Source organism: Pleurodeles waltl, chromosome 3_1, assembly GCF_031143425.1.
Source record: "Pleurodeles waltl isolate 20211129_DDA chromosome 3_1, aPleWal1.hap1.20221129, whole genome shotgun sequence".
Taxonomy (NCBI): Eukaryota; Metazoa; Chordata; class Amphibia; order Caudata; family Salamandridae; genus Pleurodeles; species Pleurodeles waltl.
In genome coordinates, this window is record NC_090440.1 from 1,753,883,964 (window position 1) to 1,753,907,491 (window position 23,528).

Sequence of the window (23,528 nt, forward strand, 5' to 3'; positions counted from 1 at the left end):
AACCTACAGTCCATAAACAGCTCACAGATCTACTATCAGCATTAAGAACTTGCCACCATATCATTTATCTGAGACACTATGTAATAGGAGACATGTACGCCAGTATAAACTGGACTCCATTAGATAAAAATATATTGTCATTCAGTCATTCCTCTAAAAGTTATATAGGCAACTAAATGTATTTAGGATTTACCAGTTGGGAAAGCTTGACAGAATCAGATTCTGGAATTTAAATCTTATGTAAATAAAACATTAAAGATAAAGCATATGTTATTGATATCATTTGGAATCTAAATCTAATGTAAGATATTTAATGGAAACATATGACATTGAGAGAAACATATATTGCCATCAACGCCAATATAAGGTTTTTACATTTTAGATTGCTGCATTCCCTACTACAGCAGAGTAATAGGTTATAGGAAATCACTAACAATGATCCTTGGATATTTCACTTTTGTGGCCAATATCAAGAAACAATACATCCTATTCTTACAGTCTCTGTTGCGAAAGTGCTATTAAAGCTGATTTATAAAGAGGCATGGTGCAGGGATGTGGAATTCCTATAGCCCGACGCCCGGGACATCTTGTTTGGGGTCAAGGGCAACAAGTTTTTATGTTTACTTTGTCCTTGGGACAAGTAGGCCCAACCCCCTGCAGCACAAACCCTTTGGTTGCTTGTTTACAGAGAGTGGAATTCTCTGCAGTTGAGGTAATGTGTTTCCAAAAGATAATGCTGTTCGAACTTGTATATATGGTTCATTATTTGAAAGCCTTCATTATTAGGGTGAGTGCTGTAAATAAATGTTTTAAGGTCACACTTCACTACTGACGTTGGTTCCAGTACAAAAAAAAATAAAACGTGTACACACATATTTGAAAAGTTTAGGCTAAGAGGCTAAGTATAATGCTCCCAGAATGCTCTCTGATTATATGCAAATGAAGTGTCATTTAGTAAAATGTGTTGATGCATGCTAGTATTTCCCAAAAATATTCCTAATGGAAAATCAGTGTAAACATTTTCAACACGATTATGGGAAGCATGAAAATAAACAAACACTGACAAAGCCAACTGATCTGACATATTTTTATAAGTCTTTTAGTTTCATCAATGCGTGTCTTGTTTTGACATGGCTTTTGTAACACTTTATTCTTGTGGGAGCTACCAGGCCCTCAACATTGTAACAAACATTGGCAAAACCCCCCCAAAAAGTTTTTGAACTCTTAAAGCACACGTTGCCACCAGCGGCATAACAAAGGCCCCGCAGCCGCCCTCCAGGGGGCCCCTCCAGCACAGCACCTGCCCTGAGTGAGTCTGGAGAGGGGGCTCCTCCATGTTCTTTGCAAAGGGGCACCCTCCAGTTTTGTTACGTCACTGATTGCCACTGTAGTTCCTGACACTGAAAAAAACTACTTTGTGTGGCAATATGCTCCTTGTGGAAGAGCAGAATGCGATCGCTCACAGTTAAGCCAGCCGAAAGAGAGAGAAATAGAAGTTTAATAAAAACGAAATGTCTTTGTTAACACCAGACCTAATTAGGGACCAAGACCCACATGTAGGTAGCTTTTTGCATGTCGCAAACAGCGACTTTCGCTGTTTGCGACATGCAAAAAGCACATTGCGATACACAAACCCAGTTTTGCGATTCAGTAACCTGGTTACCGAATCACAAAACGGGTTTGCAACTCGCAATTGGTAAGGGGTATTCCCTTCCTAATTGCAACTCGCAGTGCAATGTAGGATTGTTTTGTGACCGCGAACGCGGGCGCAAACCAATCGCAGTTTGCACCCATTTCAAATGGGTGCTAACACTTTCGCAAAATGGAAGGGATCCCCATGGGACCCCTTCCCCATTGTGAATGTCACTGTAAACATTTTTTCAGAGCAGGCAGTGGTCCTGCGGACCACTGCCTGCTCTGAAAAAATGAAACGAAAACGTTTCATTTTTTGTTTTTGTTATGCATCTCGTTTTCCTTTAAGGAAAACGGGCTGCATTACAAAAACAAACAAAAAAAAATGCTTTATTGAAAAGCAGTCACAGACATGGTGGTCTGCTGTCTCCAGCAGGCCACCATTCGCGAGGGGGTCGCAAATTGCGACCCACCTCATGACTATTCATGAGGTGGGCATTTGTGAAGCCCTTGCGAATCACAGATGGTGTCAAGGACACCATCCTACATTCGGATTTGCGACTCGCAATTTGCAGGTCACAAATCTGAACCTACCTACATGTGGCCCCAAATTCTTAAAGAAAGTCACAAAAGTGCACCCATGGTATATGTCGTACCCCTATAAAATATTTGTGAACTGTATTTTAGCATGGGTAAATACAATGTGTAGATTTGCTCATGTGAAAATCTATTGAGCATTTGCAAGTTCATTTTCCCTCCAGCCACTTTCTTCCCAACCCTGGAAGAAGTTCTAATTCTGCCATTGTCAGGAGTAAATGTCCAACCTTTCTTATTACGGGAAAATATTAGAGAGAAGCTGGTAAAAATCTTTAAAACATGCAGGTTAGTAGGTTTGCAGACTCAAAGGCATTCCAGCCCTGAAACTATTGCTTACTGCTTCCTCCAGCCCCAATATGCAGATCTGCAGAAAGGTGGCAAAATAAGGAAATTGCTACAGTAGCGATTGAAACTCCAAGTATTCAAGCCCTACTATGGTAGTAGCCCTGGCATAATCAGAGAGGCTATTAATTGCTGCCATAATTTGTCGCCACACTACATGGCACCAAAGGGACAAGTAGATCTTTTTACAGGACAAGTAGATTTGAGAAGCAACCTGTCCCCTGGACAAGTAGATATTTTAATAAATTCCACACCCCTGTGGTGTCACACAATTAAAGAGGGTATACAATTATGTTAGAGGTGATTAACAAATAGGACCACTGGTAAACTGATCAAATGTATATCTTCAGTGAAAAAGAAACCGCCTATCTTCCATGTTTTATATTATTTTATGCAACTTCTTCTGGATGGCTTTATAGGACGTACTATATCATGACTAAAATGTCTGGACTTTATTATAGTATATTAACTGTTTGGATGTACTTGTGAATGTATTATATACTATTATCGAAACAATAAATTGGAAGTCTGCCCATCCAATTTAATGAGTACAGCCATTTCGTACACTGTGGTTATTCTCGTTATTAGGGTATAGTTTTCCAAGAACCTTTAGAGTTTATGTTCTTGGCCTTATCATCCTGAGATGAGTGGATGTTCTCCATTTAACTAATGTAACACAACAGAGAGTGATCCTGTAGAGGGAATATGGGGAGGGTTCCACACATACTTAGAATACAAAGAAGAACACCATAAATTCAAGAGTTACAGTAGCTGCGTAATTACTCTGAACCTACACATTCAAAGCATCACATTTCTTATTTTCCAATATATTTAGAAATTATCACACAACTTCACATCAGCCTAAAGGTGTAGTCAAAACATTTATTAATAACAAAATAGACATAACGGAGACACAGATGTTATAAACCATTTTAAATGAAGGAAATTACTTGAAATTATTTTTATAGACGTACATTTTTTTTTAAATCATGAAGTAGTTCTGGTGTATTCACACATGTTTAACCTACTAAACAACAGTGGAACAGACATTTCAAAACAAACATTTACATAATAAACATATATCCACGTTACAAGAATAAGTGTCCAACATAAAAATAAAGCATTTTGATACCTTAAATGTCCTTATACTTTAGGTTCTCAAGAACTCTACTGTTTACTTCTGTCAAGGGCTTAGAGTTTAAGATTCCTTCATGCCCCTCCTGATTTTCCTATATGACTTCATCAACCATGGACTAACACCTCTGAAGCAAAAAGCCATCTCCAATAAGTCAGTCCATTCTTGGACCGGGATAAATGGTAAAGTGCACTCAGTTTTCTTTGAGTTTAATGTTTAGTCCTAGGTTTTCAGAGTGCCTGGCCTGGATCCCACCACTTTTTTAAACATGAGACTGAATTCCTTTCACACAAGACAGAGGACTTTTTTCTAAACTTTCAGCTGGGACAGACATTATTAATTTCTGGTTCCTAAATAAAAAAAAGTCCTCAACCTCTCACTCTTTCTTTATATGTTCGGTAACCACAATAATTGATGACAGAGTAGTCATATTACTTGACCTCTTATCCACTGAGTTTGTCAAGGTGCGGCATTATTAGCACAATCTACTTTATGAAGCTTCATACAATTGGCAACATCAAGGGGTGAAGCAAGTATGTATGGAACACTAGCTTAAAAAGATTTGAAAGAAAGGTCTGGCAGGCAACCAATATGTCACTAAATATGAAGTCTGTAAAGTCCCAAAGGTGCACAGAAGTTTTATTTTGGCTGATATTGTAACTGTGGAGGGACTGAAGGCCTGTGTGAGTAATATAATAAACAGATTAAAGCAAAGGAAGTGCAATCACTTTTTACCAAAATATCCATTTAATTGTGATGTAACCAAGTGCTCTGGAGATACAATGCAGAAGAAATGTTCATTATAACCCAGGACAAAAAAGTCCCAGCAATGGCAAAATGTTATGCTTTCATTGCTTACCCTTTAACCTATGTATATCTTTTAATCAATGTGCCTCAGGATTTGCTAATGTTTTTTTCCATGAGTAGTGGGCACCCATTCTGCTTCAAAATCATTCAGGTCTAACTATGTCTAGGTATATAAATGACTCTTCAGTCTGAATCAGAGGTATAGGTTCAAATGAGAAAAGCGTCACTAAGTGTACCAATGACCCTACTTAGCCTGCTTCATTTTTAATGCTGTGCTTCTATCTAATCTTTCTATGTGAGCCCACAAATTGTGGATGGTAGGAGTGTACAGAGTCACATGTGATTATTACCAAAGGAATCCTTTGTTCTTCTAACAGCTATATTTCAACAAAGCTGAAAACACATATAAAGCTATACGCATATGTATTCAAGTAAATGTCAGGAGAGTCAAATGGGTGCGGAAGAGAAAAGGCAAAGTTCTTGTAGGACCATACTCAAATTTCTCCTTTTTAATGGCATCAAGAGGGTCAAGAGAACTGAGTAGCGAGGTGTCTAGTGCAGTGATAAAAAAGTGGTAAAAACTAAATGATTATAAAAATAACCACAGCCATGGGATGAATTGAAGACCCACAGTTTATTGCTCAAAATATTACTAACATAAAACAGAATGATAAAGATTTTTTCAGAAGAATGCTTATTTGATTACTAAATGTAATGCCTTAAAGAAATAATAATTTTGGGGGCGTGGCCAAGATGGAAGACATATATGATGTGTTTTTGGGTCCTCTTACCCATCGCCGGTGGACCAATGCGGGCCCCACACACCCCCACCCAGTTCGTGAAAATGGGCAAGGACTGTGCCTTATCAGTCAGAGATCTCATCACGAACGCAGTGATAACAAGCTGGGACCCGAGGGCGCAGACCGCCACAGAAGAGAGGAGCAGCGGCACTGCCACCTGTGGATCCAAGATGGTGGGTGCTGTATGAGAGAGCAGAGAAGCCCAGACCATGTTGCCCCTCTGCTGGATCCACCTGAGCAGGGGGAATACTGGGAGTCTTGAAAGGATGTGGGGTCTGCAGGCCCTGCCTGGCTCTGGACTCTGCTTGGCAGTGCATACAGGCCTGGGGGTATGTCACTGGCCTGAGAGATGAGTGGGCAGGCAGGCCCTAGATAAACCAAAGACTAGGCCGCATTCGAGCAGTGTCTCAGGCCCTTAACCTCACGGTTTCACCTGCTACTGAAACACAACCCATACCCAGGCATACAGCTTGCTATGACTGTAGCAGACACTGTGACCCTCAACTATGGGACGCTTCTCCAACAGGTTACCAATGACCTTGCTCAGTGGCATCTAAATTGCCTCTCTTGGCTTGGTCGAGTGGCGGCCATTAAAATGACAGTTCTCAGAGAATCGGAGAAACACTGGTTGTTCATGGATCGAGCAGTCGCAGGCACAGATCTGTGTCAGGTCCCATTCCTGAGGCGCCCACAATGAACTTGGGGTTTATACTCCTCCCCAGTTACGCGGTCAGTGCTAAGGGTCTGGGACTCTGTCGTTACGTGCAAGGGTCTATCAACGTTCCCTTCACCTCTAACGCCTGTAACAGGCAGGAGAGATTTTACACCTTACCTTGACCAAGCGGCTTTCCGTCTTTGTCAAAAGGCCGGCTGCCGATCCATTGGCCACTTTCTCAACTAGGTTGGCCCTAGTCCCTTTAAACAGTTAAGGAGAACATACACACTTTCGGAGACAGAACAACTGCGTTACATGCAGGTTAGACACTGGTTCACACTCACCACCATCTGAGCCAGAGGCCACCGACCCTTGACAACATTTGAGAAATGGCTAGTCACTAAAACCAACGACAAACAGTTGGTCGTAGAACTTTATAGCATTCTCCTACACACATCTCCATTACCCAAAACCCAGAGTAAAAAATGCTGGGAACTCGAGATTGGCAGACCGTTCCCGAAGCAATGGAACAAGGTGCACTACGGGGCCCGCCATACAGCATGTAATACCGCTAACATAGAGGCGGCCACTAAAATCAATACACACTGGTACCCAGCCGCATAAATGCAATCCCACATGTAGCCCAGACTGCTGGTGACAATGTGGGTCGCTGGGGACTCTGCTCCATGTACTTTGGGACAGCCCTAAATTAGCACATGTCTGGGACGCAGGCCTGACCAACAGACGGATGTCTAGATACACAACTAGCTCGATTCCCGGCCTACACAATTTTGGGCATCCCAAATACACTCACTTCCCCACTCAAGTCCCATAAGGGCTGTTAAATTGTTCTAGCCTTGGGGGCAGCTCACCAGACTATTTTTGCACACTGGGGAACAGACAAAATTCTGACACATTCAGCTTTGCTCCACCGCTTATGGCATGGCCTGGGGATGGAGAAACTGACACTGATGTTGATGTCTAAAGGGGACTCTTATAGAGAACTCTGGAGATGATATATCGTATTACTATACAAAGAATTCTGAGAACAGACTTGTCCCAAATATTTACCACTACTCCGTCTCACACACGTCTTCTCTCTGCTATTACTGCACCCATTACCACTACAAACACCACACACACTAATTAGGAGTTTGTAAACAACTCCACAAATCATGAGTACCCCGGTAAGGGGAGGAGCTGCAATGTTGTTGTACTATGTATTCATGCCACTATTCATGAGTGCTGTAACGTTTGCTTTCATGTTTGAGTTTCTCTTGCCTAGTGACAATAAAAACAGATTTGAACCATAAAAAAAATAGTAATTTAATTTCAGACTAGGTTTAGTTCAGGTCTTAGTTGGTATTTGTCACAACTATATGATGCTATACAATATTATACAGACTTGTAAACTTGGCTTCACTGGCAAAGGTCTGACTCGTATCATAATTGCCAAACATCTCTCATTTAAAATCAATTAACACATATACTAGAATGTATTTAGCATGCACCTTCAGATTAGAAATTAAAATGTGTACCTTCAGTCATGGGTTTAGAGCTGGCACCTATAATAGAACAAAAAGGAGTATTGTGTGAATATATTTTTTTTTAACAATTGACATACATTTTCACTTCAAAAACATCACGATTTGCGCAGTACCGCTTACTGCGCCACTTGCCACAATCCCACACCTTCCCCCAAGGCAGAGTGTTTGAGTTAGCAGTTCAATGTTAGGTGCATGAGTTAGCAGGCACCTTTACAAATATATATTATGGAAAGAAGAAATAAAAAAGAAAGTTTACAATACTGTAACTCGAGAATATCAGAAGGGGTGTAATGAAAGTACAGTGTGAATATCGTATATCAACTAAAGCCAAGGGCTAAGCTCACATGAGATCAGCAGTTTAACATATACAGCAATGCATGTATGAGCACCTCTTGTGCAAAAGGGTCTAGTAAAGGTGCCAGATTAAGAAGTGTGGCACCTAACCATAACTTCTTCCAAAGGTAACACACCAGTTTTAAAAACAAGTTGTTCTTCCTACAAGTTAAATGCCTCCCACTGCTTTGGAGTAGCCTTAAGAAAAGCCTCTTGCCCTCCTAAACGTACACATTCATGAATGCCAAAGGTATCGCCATCCACAAACATCTCAATGAATACCCAACAGGCTAAGACAAATGCAACATATGAAATCTCCTCACAAGCTGGTTAAATACTGATTCCCTCATTGCTGAAACAATTCACTTATTCAAAGGTTTTTGAGCAGTGGTAAGAATCCTAAACTGTGCTTTCTAGATGTGTTGAACTTAACTTATTAGTAAATAAAAGGCAAACTGGAACGTGTTAAAAAGCAATCACCAAGAGATGAGATTCATTTATGTATTTTAGGTGTCAATATGTTTTCTCAGGTTCAAGAGATGTGTGAGTTTTCGTAAGCTGAAGCCGCAGCTCACTGGTCATCGAACAAGGCCAAACATGCCTCCTGCAACCTTCACTCACAAACAGAGGGAATGTGGCCTAGCTGTTTGGGCAAGGCTTCCCTTTTTAAGGCACAACCAAGTCTATTTTACAAATGTATAGTCCTGCCTTTGGTGGCATGTTGTGAAACAGGATGGACCCTAAAGCAGCAAATATCATAGCTGATTGATTCATGCATTTTATCTATCATTTGATCATTCATCACATCAGGATCATCATTTTTCAGGGTGAGGGTGGAAATAGAAATCTAAGCATCAAACCACAGCACTGAAGATCAACTGCTATCTTCTCAAACATCCCAGAAATATTGGCACCAACAGAGCATTTAAACATACAGCTCAACCATCTGTTAAGAATAGGTAACAGATCTTAGTAGTACGAGTTACCCCATACAGAGGAGCCCAGCACAGCCTCCCATCCCTCCCCCCGGTCCTGAGCTACATTAAAAAACTAATAATTTCTGTGCAATTACAAAATTACGTATTTACATAGATACCTAGCTCGTTTAATACAAACCATTCTGATTCAACATTCATCTAACCGTAATTTAACCTCGATGCCAATAAACAGAGCCCATAATAGGTTTGGTAATGGATACATTAAATTACAAACAACCTTACTTTTGATACCCAAATGCTGATGCATTTCCACTTACTACCAGTAGTACTGGAGGTCTGGTGAACAATCTGACTTGTGAGTTCTTCAAAGAAGGACTAGATGGCTGAGCAGTCAAACATTTTACCTAGTCTCCCACGCAAAGATCACTGCTTTCAAACTGGCCCAGGTCAGTGGTGTAGTAATCATCTGCACCCGCATATGGGGTCATGTGAAATGAGTTTCGTGAGGCCTATTCTTAGTGAGTAAGCAAATTATGACAGCAATATTGTACATGCCAGTGGATCGTCAAAGTTGAAAAGGATGGAATGCACAGAGTGGCCAATATCAGTTATTGTGTTTCCTACAAATAAAGGACACCCACAACTGCCTTCACTTGTACTACTTTGAGATTCTGCACATGCAGATTTGTCGGGTCCACCAAACTTGGAAATGACCTGACGTTTCAGCACTCATATCTGGTACCTCTTAAAACACTAAAATGCATTGTACATAGATATTTTGCATATATCTAGAAAGCAGTATCAGTCATACCATTGCACCTAGCAACAGTATGTGTTCACTGATGTCCTACATAAATATACTTATCCACCTACACCTCTACGTTCTGCCTTAGGACAAAGAGGGCAGAGAGATGGGTATTTGTGGGTTTCAACAAGCAGAATGCATCGCTGGAATAAGGGCAGGAATCCATCTACAGTAGCATTGCTGAGATATTTGCTAGAAGACACACAGTAAGAACTTGCTCACTTTTTAAATGTCATATGAGAAGACGTGATGACTATTGAATAGATAAATGGATAGTAATAATATAACTATCCTGTAAGTGGGGCTGATGACCACATCGTGTCTGTGTGCAAAATCTATCATTTGTTTTACTTTTTCTGACTTAGTGTGTCTGGACTCAAACAGTATGTATGCAGTTCCTTGTAAGCACTCTTCTATGATGGATGCTGATGTTCTGATCAACTGGACCTATGCTTAGCCACTTAATGTGCCCTTCTGGACATATCTGCAAGGTACCAGGGCCCCTGAAGACCTACTTCAATTTCCATTTGACTCGCATCATATGGTTTCAGCTCACTGTTCATTGCATGTTGCTTAGTAGTGAAGGTTTGCAGGTGAACTCTGAAAAGTGACTCATTCCAGGGCAAGGAACACCTCCGTGACTCCATTGTCCCTCATTGGCAGCAGGACACAGCTTTGTTTTCTCAACGTTCAGGAATCAGGATTGCAGCACAAAGATAACTGCATATACATGGCTCCAAAATCAATGTACTCCCATAAAATACTACACTCAACACTCCGGTGTTTAGGTTTACACTGTGATGGTCTAAAAGCATGCCTATAGGAGCAGTATACCTTCACACAGAGGGCCCTATCCTGAACATTTTTAGTGCCCATGAACGATGAAGAGAGGTCTTTGAGTTGGTTTTGGTGAAGCTGGGCTGAGTTCAGTGCAGATATTATTATAACAAACGTATGAATTAGGGTGTAGGCCATAGACAGCGCAGCTAGTAGTTTACTAGTATGTGCTGCAGATGGTGGTGTTTCAGCACAACGGGGTGCATGGACCAGCTCTTGGCCTCAACACTGGTTTAGCTACAGCCCCAGTATCCACAAGTTCAACTTTCATTCCTACTGCTTCCATGTCACAATAAAGCTTGGAACTTATGATGCCAAAACAATCCTTGACACTTTGCATCAACACTTGTACAAAACACTGTGAACACAGTTAAAGCAAACATTTTGACCTGCATGCCTTACCCACTCCCCTCCGAAAGACAGAAACTCACAACAACTGTGCACACTGCAGCGAAGACAAAGATAAACTGTACTGAACAACTGCCACAAAAGCTCCGCAGTACACAGTCTTTGCACTGCTTAAACAAAGATCTACAATATGCTTGCTAAAGGATAAAGCTTAAAAGTGCTCAACTAAAAGCAAACTTCCACAGACACAGCACAACAATGGAAAATAAAACTTCGTTCCTGTTCCTAACTGCAGATGCAAATGATCAAAGGCATCCTGCAAATGATGAAGCTTCTTTATGACCTTACACCCTTCACACAGCAGCACGGTTTGCGGTCACCAAAGTAACTATAGTTAATAGCATTCATATAATATGTTATTAGTAAGCTTCTCCCTTGTAACCACGTAAATTAGGAATAGGCCCTGATCAGACAGTAAAAATACATTTATTAGCCCAGTTCATTCTTGGTACCCCAAGGAGAAAACAGGACACAGTGATGCTGACGTGCAATAACTGAGCTCAAAGAACCCCTTCTATATACATTTCATGTCCGATGCAGACAGCAAATCGTCGTCATATGAATAACTGAGGAGCAGGAAGGTATATAAAATGGCCACCATTAACTTTTTAAATGTTACAACCATATCTTAATGAGGTGCAAACATATCTCAATGCATGCACATCCTTGGCACGTCTTTGGTTTGGAGAGCTGGGGAGAGGGATTTGAGTACTGAAAAATTATGAAGGTAGGGAGTTGTGAAATAAGGAAACATTAGTAGAAAGAGCAAATTTAATGAAGGGGCACAAAGAAGGGAGTGAGGAGCCGAATAGAATGCAGGAATAACTGACAATAGGAATGAATGAGAGAAGCAAGGAAAGGAAAGCAAAATTCGTTATAAGCTCTGGAAAAACATAATATGTACAGAGGGCAAAACTAAACACTGATCACCACTACTTTCTTTTTTTTTTTTTTAAACAATGGAAGTTATTGAAAAAAACCATCGTCAGAATTCACAACAAATGTAAACTGAAAATAGGAAAACCTAACAATATCACATGACCGGTTTAATCCCCTTTCCAAGGGTGTCCAGCAATGGTATCAAAGTGAGGGGTGGAGAGGTTGAGGATCAGGAAGCAGATCTGTTTGAGGGGTCCACCCCAAATTTTCGTTAACATTACAATGGCATTTTGACTCTAGGTTCTGCGTGTCTTCCATTCAGCCTCCAAATGTATGTGCTGATCCCTAAACAAATAAGTGTTGGCTACACCAACTATTTTTTTATTTTTTTTTATTTATAGAAGTGCACAGTACCTTGGAGTAGGAAATGCACCAATGGCATACATGAAACATGTAACATGTGGGTTGTACTGTCCATTTACACCACTCGCATGTATGATTGTAGAAGACTAGCTTTGAGCCTCATGTTGTGGCCTGGCGGGCTAATGCCTAAACCAGCAGCATATGACAAAATATGCCAGTTAAAGGTATAAGCAAAACTAAGTTCAAACATAATATAAGGGACTCCTGAGTGTGCCTTGTAACCCACAAGCCTGAGGGTTTGTTTAAAGTTTGGACATGCAGAACATTTAGAATAGCGTGACCCTACAGCGAGTAGCTACATAGTGTTATTTTCAATGTACCAGTACTGTGGTTTTCCTATGGAGAAACACTGCTTGCTTTTTTTTATAAGCCAGGTTAGAAAATGCTGCAAGGTCTAGTCATTTACTACTTTTATTATTTATTAAAAATCTAGTTCAGTGATGAAAGTAGGCTTTGCTAAGTGAGATTAAATGTAATTTTAGAAAAAAACTGCTTAATGCTGCCAGGATGCTTTAGCAGCAATTAATTTGGTCCCGCTAGGCTCTTCCTTTGCAACAGCGATTTGCCTTTTTTTCTGAGGTGCAAAATAGCTCTCTGACCAAAGAGAGTGGAGCTTTCATCTGCCAGCAGGAAGAGTGAGAGAAGGCGTTGGTAGCAAGATATCCTGGAGTGTGAGAACTGTTTGTTTTCATCCACAATATAGCCATCACAAAGGAGCAAAACTTGATCGTGTTCACATGTTTAAACTGAATAGGGCCTGTCCCTGCTCAAAGTAAGAGAGAACCTGTTTCCAGAGCCAGTCAGGAAAGATTTGGCAGGGATCAATCTTCATTTACAAAATGACAAACTGTGGGTGGGCAAGTGGTGCTCGGTACACAGGAATAGGGCATTTGCCATCTTCGAAGACCTCACACAAGGACAATCTGGAATAGGGTGCAGGAGAACAAACAAGAAGTGCTGAAAACGTAGGCAGTGTGGGCTCTGGGAATTATGTTGGGGTTGGGTTGGTGGGGGGCACCAATTGTTGATAGCTAGTGTGCAATATAAAACTGGCTTGCCATAACCAACTAACTTAACAGGTGAAAATAGAGCAGAAACTGTTCTGTCTGGATCTGCCTAAATGAAGGGCTTAGGCGTGAGTTGCTCTCCTGTGTGGAAGTACCAGCGGTCCGGTTGGCAATGCACTGCATTGATTCCTGCCGGAGCTCCCTTTGGAGTGAGACCTGGTGTCTACTAGCCCTCCCTGAACGTCTGGTAGCTGTAGGACCGGCCAGGAAGAGGTTAACCTAAGATAGTAGTGACCTTGGCAAGCACGATTTCCAGGTTCATCCACTCAGAGCTTTTTGCCACCAATAAAAAGCTTCAACAAAACATTATGGAGAAGGTATTTGTCCCTGTGGAGACCTGCTAGCTACACCATTCAGGCTTGGCCCACTGGGGATTTTCAAGCTGCAAAAAGGTGACTAACCCAAAAGGCAAAAATTGGGGACAGGGCCAAGGTTGCAAATTCACAAAAGTGTGAATAGACATCAACCACTGTAGAAGGATAAAGTGTTTACCTGTAATCCAAGTTGTCTTCCAGGGGAATCCTCAGAGTCTTATAAGCCCATGTGCAGGGCCGGGACACTCCTTAAATATTAAATAATAAATGTTGCTCTTGACGTCGAGCGTCGGGTGTGTTCCAATGCTGAGCAGACCTCACCATCGACAGTGTACAAAGTGGTATTGTTCTTGACACAGACAAACTTTGTTTTATGGTGCTTCTCACTAGATTTTCCTCTGTGGGGTGTTTTTGAACAAGAGGAGGGCTCTTTTGAAGAAGAATGATGTTCCCCAAGGTCTCTTGTGGATGATACTCTCTCTTGGAGCCCATGAAGCATTATCTTCTGCCTGTCCTTCAAAGTATGCCTGGCAGTGAGGACAAGAGTCAGGACAGTGAGACTGGCAGGCATACAATACAAACTGCATGAGGGTCAGTCTGGTCCTTTTTCTTCCCACAGCAACGGCACTTCACAAACAGTAAAGCCATTTCTGACAGAAAGAAAAACATTTTTCTGTCAGAAAAGAGTGTGTATCAGTACAACAGAATCTGGCAACTACCAAATGAAAATGTTCTGAAAAGGTTTTTGAAAGCTTTTTCTGATACGTTAGTCAAAACACAGAGAGCTCAGTGCTCCAGGATCCTAACTGAAGGAGATGGAAAACTGAACTGACCTGACACCTGTGGGGCAAGATGGGACACAGGGGATACTGTGAGGTTCTTAAAGGCACAGTGTCAATTTTATGCTTACTCTTTTAATGGCATCTCATTGGTTAACAATGTCTCATATTCCAATTCCTTTTAATTTCAAATAAAGGTTTGTGGAAGGCTTCCTACAGTCAGCGTTTCATTATTAACATGAATTATACTGAGTCATATAGTTTTAAAAGAAAAGCAAATGTAATCTGGCAATTTTTTTACCTTCTCTATACTTTGCAGACACATGAATATATAACACACACACACACACATTCGTTAAGTACTACATAAAAGATATTCAGTGCTTATGACTATTGATAAGGATCCCCTGGAAGAGAACTGAATTTTGCCCCACTGAGATTTTGTTGTTGAAACATAACCAGATTCAATATATCAAACTTCTTTAAGGGACCCTGACTGACTACTGCATTCTGCCTTGCTCCACTACAAGAGTTTAACTTTCAGAAAAGAGACTAAAACCCAAGGAAAACTATCTGACTGCTGCTGCCCACTAGGCATACCAGACCCCCCCCCCCAACTACATTAAGGTTACCATGAAAGGGTGCTGAGGTCAATGTCAACCACACCTACTGAGTTGGGTTGATGCCTTGCGTTTTGTTGGGGGCTCAAAGCTAAAAACAGAAAACAGTTCTTTGGTTTGCTAAACCCAACTGTGAGCATTTTTTAGTAATATGTATATTAGTGGTTTTTCGTTGATATTAAACTGGTTTGGGAATGGTATTTTTTTTTAATGTTTGTTTGGTTTTTAACTTTAATATTGTTTTGCTACTGCTTTAATATTTAACCAGCATTTCTTTGCAATTTGAGTCACAGCTGCCAGGGTTTAAGCCCAGGTTTTTCTGACAATCTTTTTGACCAAAGGAAATAATGCATTATAGTCACCTGCAAACACCTTTCCTCTTTCATTTTACCTAATCCACTAATTATTTCCTTCTTCGGCATTACTCTACTACCAACACTAATAGTTTCACAGCACCAGATACCTACTTGCTAAAATCTTGCCGCTGTTTCAATAATATGGTAAGACCTCTCACGGAATCCAAGTCTGATATATGTTGATGCACTTGAAGCACACTACAGCAAGACGAAAACGGGTACAATACCTCAACAAACCTAACTTGCAAAACACAACAAGATGGATTAGATAAATCACTGCCCCAGGCGACTTCTAGGAAAAACCTATCGCAACATATCCAGTTCACTAGAAAGTCACTCTTAAAAAAGAAAACAGCAAAACAATGGTAATACAATGACTCTTGAAGCCTCTGGTTAATAGTAAGTTAAATTTAATATGCAATACGCAGCACATCAGGGGAATATGAACCTTACAAAGCGAGCAGGCTCCAAATGGCCAGAAGAATCTTGTTGGAAGGGCCACTAAGGATTCTAAGGTGAGGGCACCAGGGGAACAGAAAGGGGAAAAAGAAGAGACTTCCGAAAAAGGGTCCAAAGAATTAAACTAGAAGTCAAACACACTCAGTATATGATACAAGGCCTGAGCTATCATAAAGAAAAAGGTAAGGAATCTTGAACTAAGATGGCAGTAGCCGCACACCAATGCAGACAACGGTTGTTGTGAATGCATAAATGTTACCAAAGATTAGTGAAGAGCACTAACAAATAAACTTCATTAAAGTACTGGTGAATCAACTGATGAATGAAGAAAACATGTTAACACATATGGTGACATAACTAACCGGGACACTATCTGAAATGTGGCTACAAAACAACGCAAAGACCTCTATTCTTTGTACTCAAAATAAAAGCATTCATGATTTCATCAAAAACCACCAACAAGCTTTCCCATGCGTTGGTTGGAATACATAAAGTGTTAACTGGAACACTGAGGAAAAATAGTATCCACAGGTTTACAATCAATACCACAAACATAAGCACAAAATACCAGATATTCCTGACTTGTAAATATTGCGTACCAGGTTGATACAACTTTCTAGTGTGGAGGTCACCGGTTATTAACAGCTGTGATAACGTCAATTCTTTGTGCACAGTGAATCTGAGGTTCCTGGAGACTTCATATTTAAGTACCCAACTAATCTGGCTTTCTCTCGTAGAGTATGTAGCCCATCTCTTATTAACCCAAAATGTGAAGGGTTTCATACAAATAGGGATGCAGTAACAAAAGAAGAACAGCACACTGCAATGACCATCCACCCCCCCCACCCCTTAGAGGGAAATGGACTTTTCAAAAAAGCTTGGCGGGTGTGTAAGCATCAGCATCAGTGAATGGCAAACAACCCCTAAAGCTGATTAGTTGCTATAGCAATTGCACAACAGGACGATTGCTTTCCATATTGCCAACAGCTATCCTCCTTCACGCTTCTTTAGCAATTCTCTAAAATGTGCCCATAGTCCTTGTAACGGATTACACACTCAGCAAAGGATGGAGACAAGCACAAAGTCTATCAGGCAGTTAATAAACATCTGTCCCCTAGGATATCTCCGACAGGCGGAGTCCATGATGAAAACTGACAAGCCGAGACGCTGAGTAGTCAGCAGAACCTGACACCAAACAATGAACCCCACATTGCCACTGAACAATTTGTTAAGAATGTAAAGGGCTAAGCCAGGTTCAGTGTGATGTTGGTGTCTGTGTTTTGAAGTGTGATATGAATGTGCAAATGTGGAATAGTGGAATACAAAGGTGGAACGGGAACTTGCGTCGATGGGTTGGGAGAAAACTGAGTGAACTTTTGGAGTACCTGGAAGGAGGCAGAAATGGAAGCTCTTCTGTTGCTGGACTCAAATAATAAATGTACCTCCTACTCAACTCATCAGATCTGCATTTCTCATTGGATCTAACACTGCAACAAGAAGTGACAAGCTGGAGTTTTCTCTGACAAGGAGAGACACTAACTAACTTCGCCAGAAGTAGAAGTTTGCCTTCAGGCTCATTTTCACATGATGAAACAGCAGCATCTTCCATGATGCCATGCAGTGAAGTAATTTGGTGCTCAAACCTGTATTTGGGCCTCTAGGACAGAGTATGCATGAGCATCAATGAATTTCTTTGTGTGCGGGGAGTGCATACGAGTGCCTTGGGTAGCTACTGTCTACTCATTATCATGTCTAATGGCTCATGGTCACAACGATGGCAAAGGCACTGGCAGATGTGCACAGCTGTGTTTATTGCGTATGTTCTGGAAGCCACCAGGCATGGTCATCAAAATGTGAAGGACTTCTTAAGAGGATTGTACTTTTTGCTTTTGTTATGAGAATCGGGTATGAAGAAGGAATCTGCCAGTTTATTATAAAGTATGAAAGTTTACTAATGCAACTAATGAACAACATGCCCTCGAATCAAAGGAATAAACTAAAAGACATTCTTATGGACAGGTGAGATAAGGATATACCTGGGCCTATAGAAAGTTCTAACTCATTATCACCAGTAGACATTTCTCGTGATTGTAGGGCTGTGCGTAGACCTATTATGATATAATGATGAAATTCTGGTAGTTGCTTTTCCGTGTGCGATTTTACATTAAATGTTTGCCTCAGTGTCTGAAGCTGATTTATTTTCAACCACAGACATCACCAGTATGTAGCAAAAGCTTGAACTGGACGAGAGTTCTAGGCAATGTACGGCATTTATATCACTGAAAGGAAACTTCCCAAGCCAATGTTTGAGGAGTTATGGTATTATGCATTCTCAAGTAGCCTTGCATCATCCTGAGAAAAATTGTCACGTTAGGAGCTTTCACGAAGAGGTGAAGGAATCCATCAAATTAGAGCGCAAGCCAGGACTTTGTTGGAGAACATTGTTGCGAAATACCTTGTAGTCTACCAGATCTACTTCAAATACTATGACAGGCAAAGCACCATTTATTGTTAACTGGTTGAAAGCCACCTACAGGAAGAACGTGATGTTTGGTAATAACATTATGTGGGTAAAGGTTAAGGAGAATCAAAATAAGAAGAGTAGATATCTTTCTTAGAAGTGGTAATGATGGCACTAGTGGCCAACTGTTACTTTTAGACAAAAGGCACAGGATCAAGAGGTCTAGCTGGGTTAAGAAATTGAGAATGGATTGCCAGGTTGATTAAAGTGTTGTGGGAGTGATGTAGCGTACTGTTAGACTGGAAGAATGAAAGGTATGAAATTTGAGTACAGTACGTGTGTGTGTTAACAGATATGGAACTGATAAATTCATGGAGAGCGGTACCTTCATTAACTAGTGCTGCATGGATTACTTCGTGGAGAGTCTGCACTGTATCTTCGGCCTTATATTTTAGATTCTCGGGTCCATGTGTTTGAGCAGGATGTTGGCTTAAGTACATTGGAAAGTAGAGTGCCAAAACTTTTTGCTGAATTTGTGTTAAATAAGTTCTAGTTAAATTCCAGTCAGTACTGGTACCGATTATGTGGTGGTGTTTGAACGCAAGTGTTTATATGTCTGCATGCATGGAAAGAGTGCATGAGAGGCTGGATCGGAGGCAAAAGGAGTGGACAGGAAGCAGTAGATGTTGTTGCTCTTTTGCTGGTGGACTTAAATAATAAAAGTACCTCATACTTAAATCTTTGTCTCTGTGTTCTGCTGGAAATAACACTTCGAGGCCAGTCAAACTGTCAGCAAACGTCTTGCTACAAAAAGGCTGTGGAGCAGTAAGCCTGGCTATAACATTTCTGGAACAGTTACAGACCTCTCTGAAAAGCAGTGGGGCCAATACTTTACATGTTGCATTTCTTGGAAGTGCTAGGACCAGAATGGCCAGCTTGCAGGTTAGGCTGTTCTCCTCCTCCAAGATGGCGTTCCCAGCCAACACATGAGGGGAAAGCAACAAATGGGGACAAACATGGGAAAAACAAGTGGTTTACATAAGGGGACATGTAAACCTTTCATGCACTCTCACCTCGACCCCCACATGTTTTATTACCACAGAAAACCACACCAAATTTGGGGTCTTCAGTTAATTAGGGATAAGGATCTTTAGGTAAATAGATTTAACGCTAGCAAGTCTCACAATTAGAAAACATACTAAAATGACCACTTTCTGGCTTGTCATCAGAGATCTTTATTTAACGCATCAGGGCTCCATCTATTACAAATGTAAAACAGACTATGTTTGCAGGGAGGGTGCACGGCAATTTAGGAAATGTGATGCCACATTTGCAACTGTTAAATGGCCTTGTAGGAAAACCTAAACAGAGGGGCTTAAATGATTAGAGTGATCTGTAAATCCAAATGACAAGCATGACTGCAGGCAAGTTAACACAAACCACGCCTTGGTGGGATGTTGCCTCAAGAGTACATGCACTCCCTAGAACAATGTAACCTGTGCCCTACTCTATCACTGCCTTCCCTATTCCCCTGCAACCTTCTAGGAAAGGGGCAATGTTCAATGGTCCAGACATGCATCTGTAGGAAAGGGTCAGCATAAACGTCTCTGGTGTAACACTTTTACGGTGCCTACATTGTTTTCTGAAGAGGGATCCACCTCAGCCTCTGTGGCTCGACCACGGGTGAGCAGGCTCCTACAGCCTTCCACTTCGCTCCCTATCCTGCTTGGTCAATTTAGTGCGCCATATGATAGTTTAGGCGAATACCTGTGATTTTAATATTTCCATAGAACATTCACTTATGATTAATGGAGTGGCAAATTCATGTGCTGCCCAAGATTGCATACTTTCAAGAGGCTTAGCTGGAAGAAGGTAAGAGCAGATATGTGAAGTGCTCAACTAGGCTTTCATTCAGACACTGCTTTTAGTAAGAGACGAATCTGAAGGAACAATAACCCAAGAAGCCTGAAAACAGGCACCTTTACATACATGCCTAAATTAACTTAATATGCACATCGCAATAAAACACCTGTATACTTTACCACAGTAAAGACAGGAAATGGTGGCTAGCGCTTTTTAAACACTTGTTTTATATTCTATCTACTTACCAACATAATAGTGTGTTAGTTCCTTACATATATATATATATTTTTTTTTTTAAACATTTACAAAATGAGAAGATAACTTCACTGGGGTTGCTTTTTGCAAAAGCAGAGCGCCTTCAAGGCAAAATGGGAGACCACCCTTCTAGGGATGTCATGCTTTGCTTTGATACGAACACTGACAGAAAAAAAGTCTCATTCATCTGTATTCGAGCGATACTGGCAAAGAGGAAAACATTTCAGTATTTTTATTATCCAAAGAAGAACGCAGCAATGTTTGATACAACTGGATATTTGGCAACGATTAAAATCGTTGATGACTATTTATGTATCGTAGTCAGATGGGCTGTGTTTTGTAAATGGTAACTTAAAAGTATAGACCAAGAATGATCCAAGTCACAAGTTGGGGGGGGGGGGGGGCGATGATCGATTGGGGCCGGGGCATGAGTGACATCATCTCGCTACTATTTTCAGAGAGGAGGTGGCACAAAGACCGAGGTGAATGGGGTGATGCCCTCTCGTGGGAGAGCACGCTGCCTTGTGTCCCATCACCGTGAATAAACAACAGATGCCACTGCACCGCACTTTGAGTATTGATTTGCAGGGGATGGCTTTAAAGATCTAATGGTTTGCAGAGAAAAACCTTCACTGTTTGTCCTGTGATTTCTGCATTCAAGCCTTAGAGGGGGTCCTTATACCTTCATTGAGTTAAGAAATGATCTTTCGAGTTCGGGGCAAACCTACAAAATACAAACTGAAAACCGAAGCACTATAGTACCATGAGAGAGGCATATTCTTTTATAACAATAAGGAGTGCTCTCTGCAGAGCGATTTCATGCGAAGTGCTTTACAAAGGACATTTTCATGCAATGAGAAGTAGTCAAACTACCTTGGTAGAGATTTATTCGACCGTGAAAGAATGACAAGCTCTCCCTGGACCTATAACTAGAATAAAGACTGGAAACCCGAGCCTTGCTCTTTAAACAGAGTGGCTATAATGGTGGTGTGGTTTTATTCCGAACATTACCCGAAACTCCTTTGGATATGGCGTCTGCTAATTGGTCTCCCCACCTCATTTTTGTAGCTCAACAGCCCTGGAACCTGCTGCTCATATAGCAGGAAAAGGAGCTGAGTAAATGGGTTTTGTACGGCTAGTATGCAGTCCATACTATGGATATACTGGCAAAACAAAGTGTTTATTTTCTGACATGGAAATAGAGTGACCTTAGTTATTCTCCGCATTTTTTTTAGTTAGTCATAGAAAGTGTAGACCAGGGAAGAGGAATGACCTCGCAGGGTTCACGGGTCATTACAAGAAGGCATTTTAGTGTCCTCGTCCTACAGAAAGGGTTTCATTGCTTCAATAATAGAAATCACCTACTTTGAAATTCAAGGGCATTTCCCGTCTCATTCCCCGTCGTCCGTGTAAAATGTTTGTGACAACTCTAATTTGCTCCACGGTCCCCCAGCGCCTCCTCATCCTTGTAGCACAGTATTTTAATTTCACTCTTTAACCCCGTCCGGGGAGATGACGTAAACTGGAGCAGCCCACTGAGAAATCTGGGCAGGAAGACGTACAATGCAAACTAAGCAACATACTTTAATGCACTTTTTCGGAAGGGACCCGAAGCTGTTTAATGCACAACTTACAGCCCCTTGAGCTCAACATCAACGTAATGTCATGTCATTTGGTTTCTGCAGTGGGCATGAAAAACAAATACATTTTTGAAAAGTGATGATCATGTGCTTGACAGAACAAGTATTAAATGTTTGCAATTTTAATAAAAGAAAATTAACAATATTAGGGACGTAAAGGGCTAAAAACGCAATAGAAAAGAAACACTGGCAAGGCTACTTGTACGGTCCACGTTTTCACATGGTGAATGAAACTGTGTGCGATGAGGCAGGATAATCAACCAACTGGGTAGGTCAAAGATAGGTAGGGGTGTCTCCAATGATGAGGTCACACAACTGGACATTTCCTAACAGGCTACTTATCTTGCCCTTTAGTGCAGCAGAAAAGGTTACGAGGTCAAGTCCATTGCGGTCTTGAACAGATCTGTATCCTTCCCTGCTTTTCAACACGAAATCTACAATGGCTATACACAACTTCAGCACACTACATTATTCGGCCAACTGAAAACTATTAAAAATATTTAATAATGCCACCACATGCACCCTTTTTCTCCTGTCACCCCATGTTCACGATCACGGATCATACTTGAACCAAGCTCACTGAAAAGTATAAGGAGAATGCTACATTCACATATTTTGGTCTGCTCACAAGGACCCCATCAAGGACCGCCTGAAGTAATGCAATTCTGCGGTGGTGGCATTTTCTGCATAGTTGTGGATTTGCTGAACTTTGCACACAATGCCTCATCCTCCGCACAATTTGCATTTGCACAAAAAACGCACTTTGAGTGTTGCTTTGTAGGGGATTCCAGGAGGGGACGGCTTTAAAAAAAACTAATGGTTTGCAGAATAAACCTTTACTGTTTGTCCCCTGATACCTGCATTCAAGCCTTAGAGGTGTCCTTATACCGCCAATGAGTTAAGGAATGATTTTACGTGTTTGGAGCCAACCTACAAAATACAAATTGAAAACCGATGTACTATAGTACCATGAGTGAGGCAAAGGGCCTGATGAAACAAAGGGATTTAGCCACTCAATTTCTATGGGAAAATGCTTTAGTACATATGGCCCATATTCTTTTATAACAATAAAGAATGCTCTCCGCAGAGCGATTTCATGCAAAGTGTTTTACAAAGGACATTTTAATGCAATGAGAAATAGTCAAACTACCTTGGTAGAGATTTATTCGGCCGTGAAAGAATGGCAAGCTCTCCACGGACCTATAGCTAGAATAAGGAACGGAAACCCGAGCCTTGCTCTTTACACAGAGTGGCTATACTAGTGGTGTGGTTTTATTCCGAACATTATCTGAAACATCTTTAGAGATGGCGTCTGCTAATTAGTCTCCACACATATTTTTTTTGTACTTCAGACCTGGAACATGGGCAGGAAAAAGAGCAGAGTAAATGGGTTTTGTGGTGATGGTTAGCAGTGCATACTATGGATATACTGGCAAAACAAAATGTTTATTTTTTGACAGGGAAATTGTAGTGACTTTAAATATTCTCTGCATTGTTTTCTAATTGGTCACAGAAAGTGTAGACTATGGAAGAGTACTGACCTTGCAGGGTTCATGGGTCACTGCAAGAAGGCGTT

The 23,528-nt window shown here is 41.1% G+C and overlaps 1 protein-coding gene across 2 annotated transcripts in view; it reads right to left on the reverse strand.

Moving 5' to 3' along the window:
• The window catches only part of ADARB1 (adenosine deaminase RNA specific B1), a 770,933-nt gene that overhangs the window by 272,528 nt on the left and 474,877 nt on the right, over nucleotides 1-23,528 (reverse strand). For both annotated transcript variants that reach the window (XM_069225700.1, XM_069225699.1), the window contains one exon: nucleotides 7,507-7,533. In XM_069225700.1, coding sequence (XP_069081801.1) covers nucleotides 7,507-7,516 — 10 coding nt within the window. In that variant the 5' untranslated portion in view covers nucleotides 7,517-7,533. The remainder of the gene's footprint in view (nucleotides 1-7,506; nucleotides 7,534-23,528) is intronic.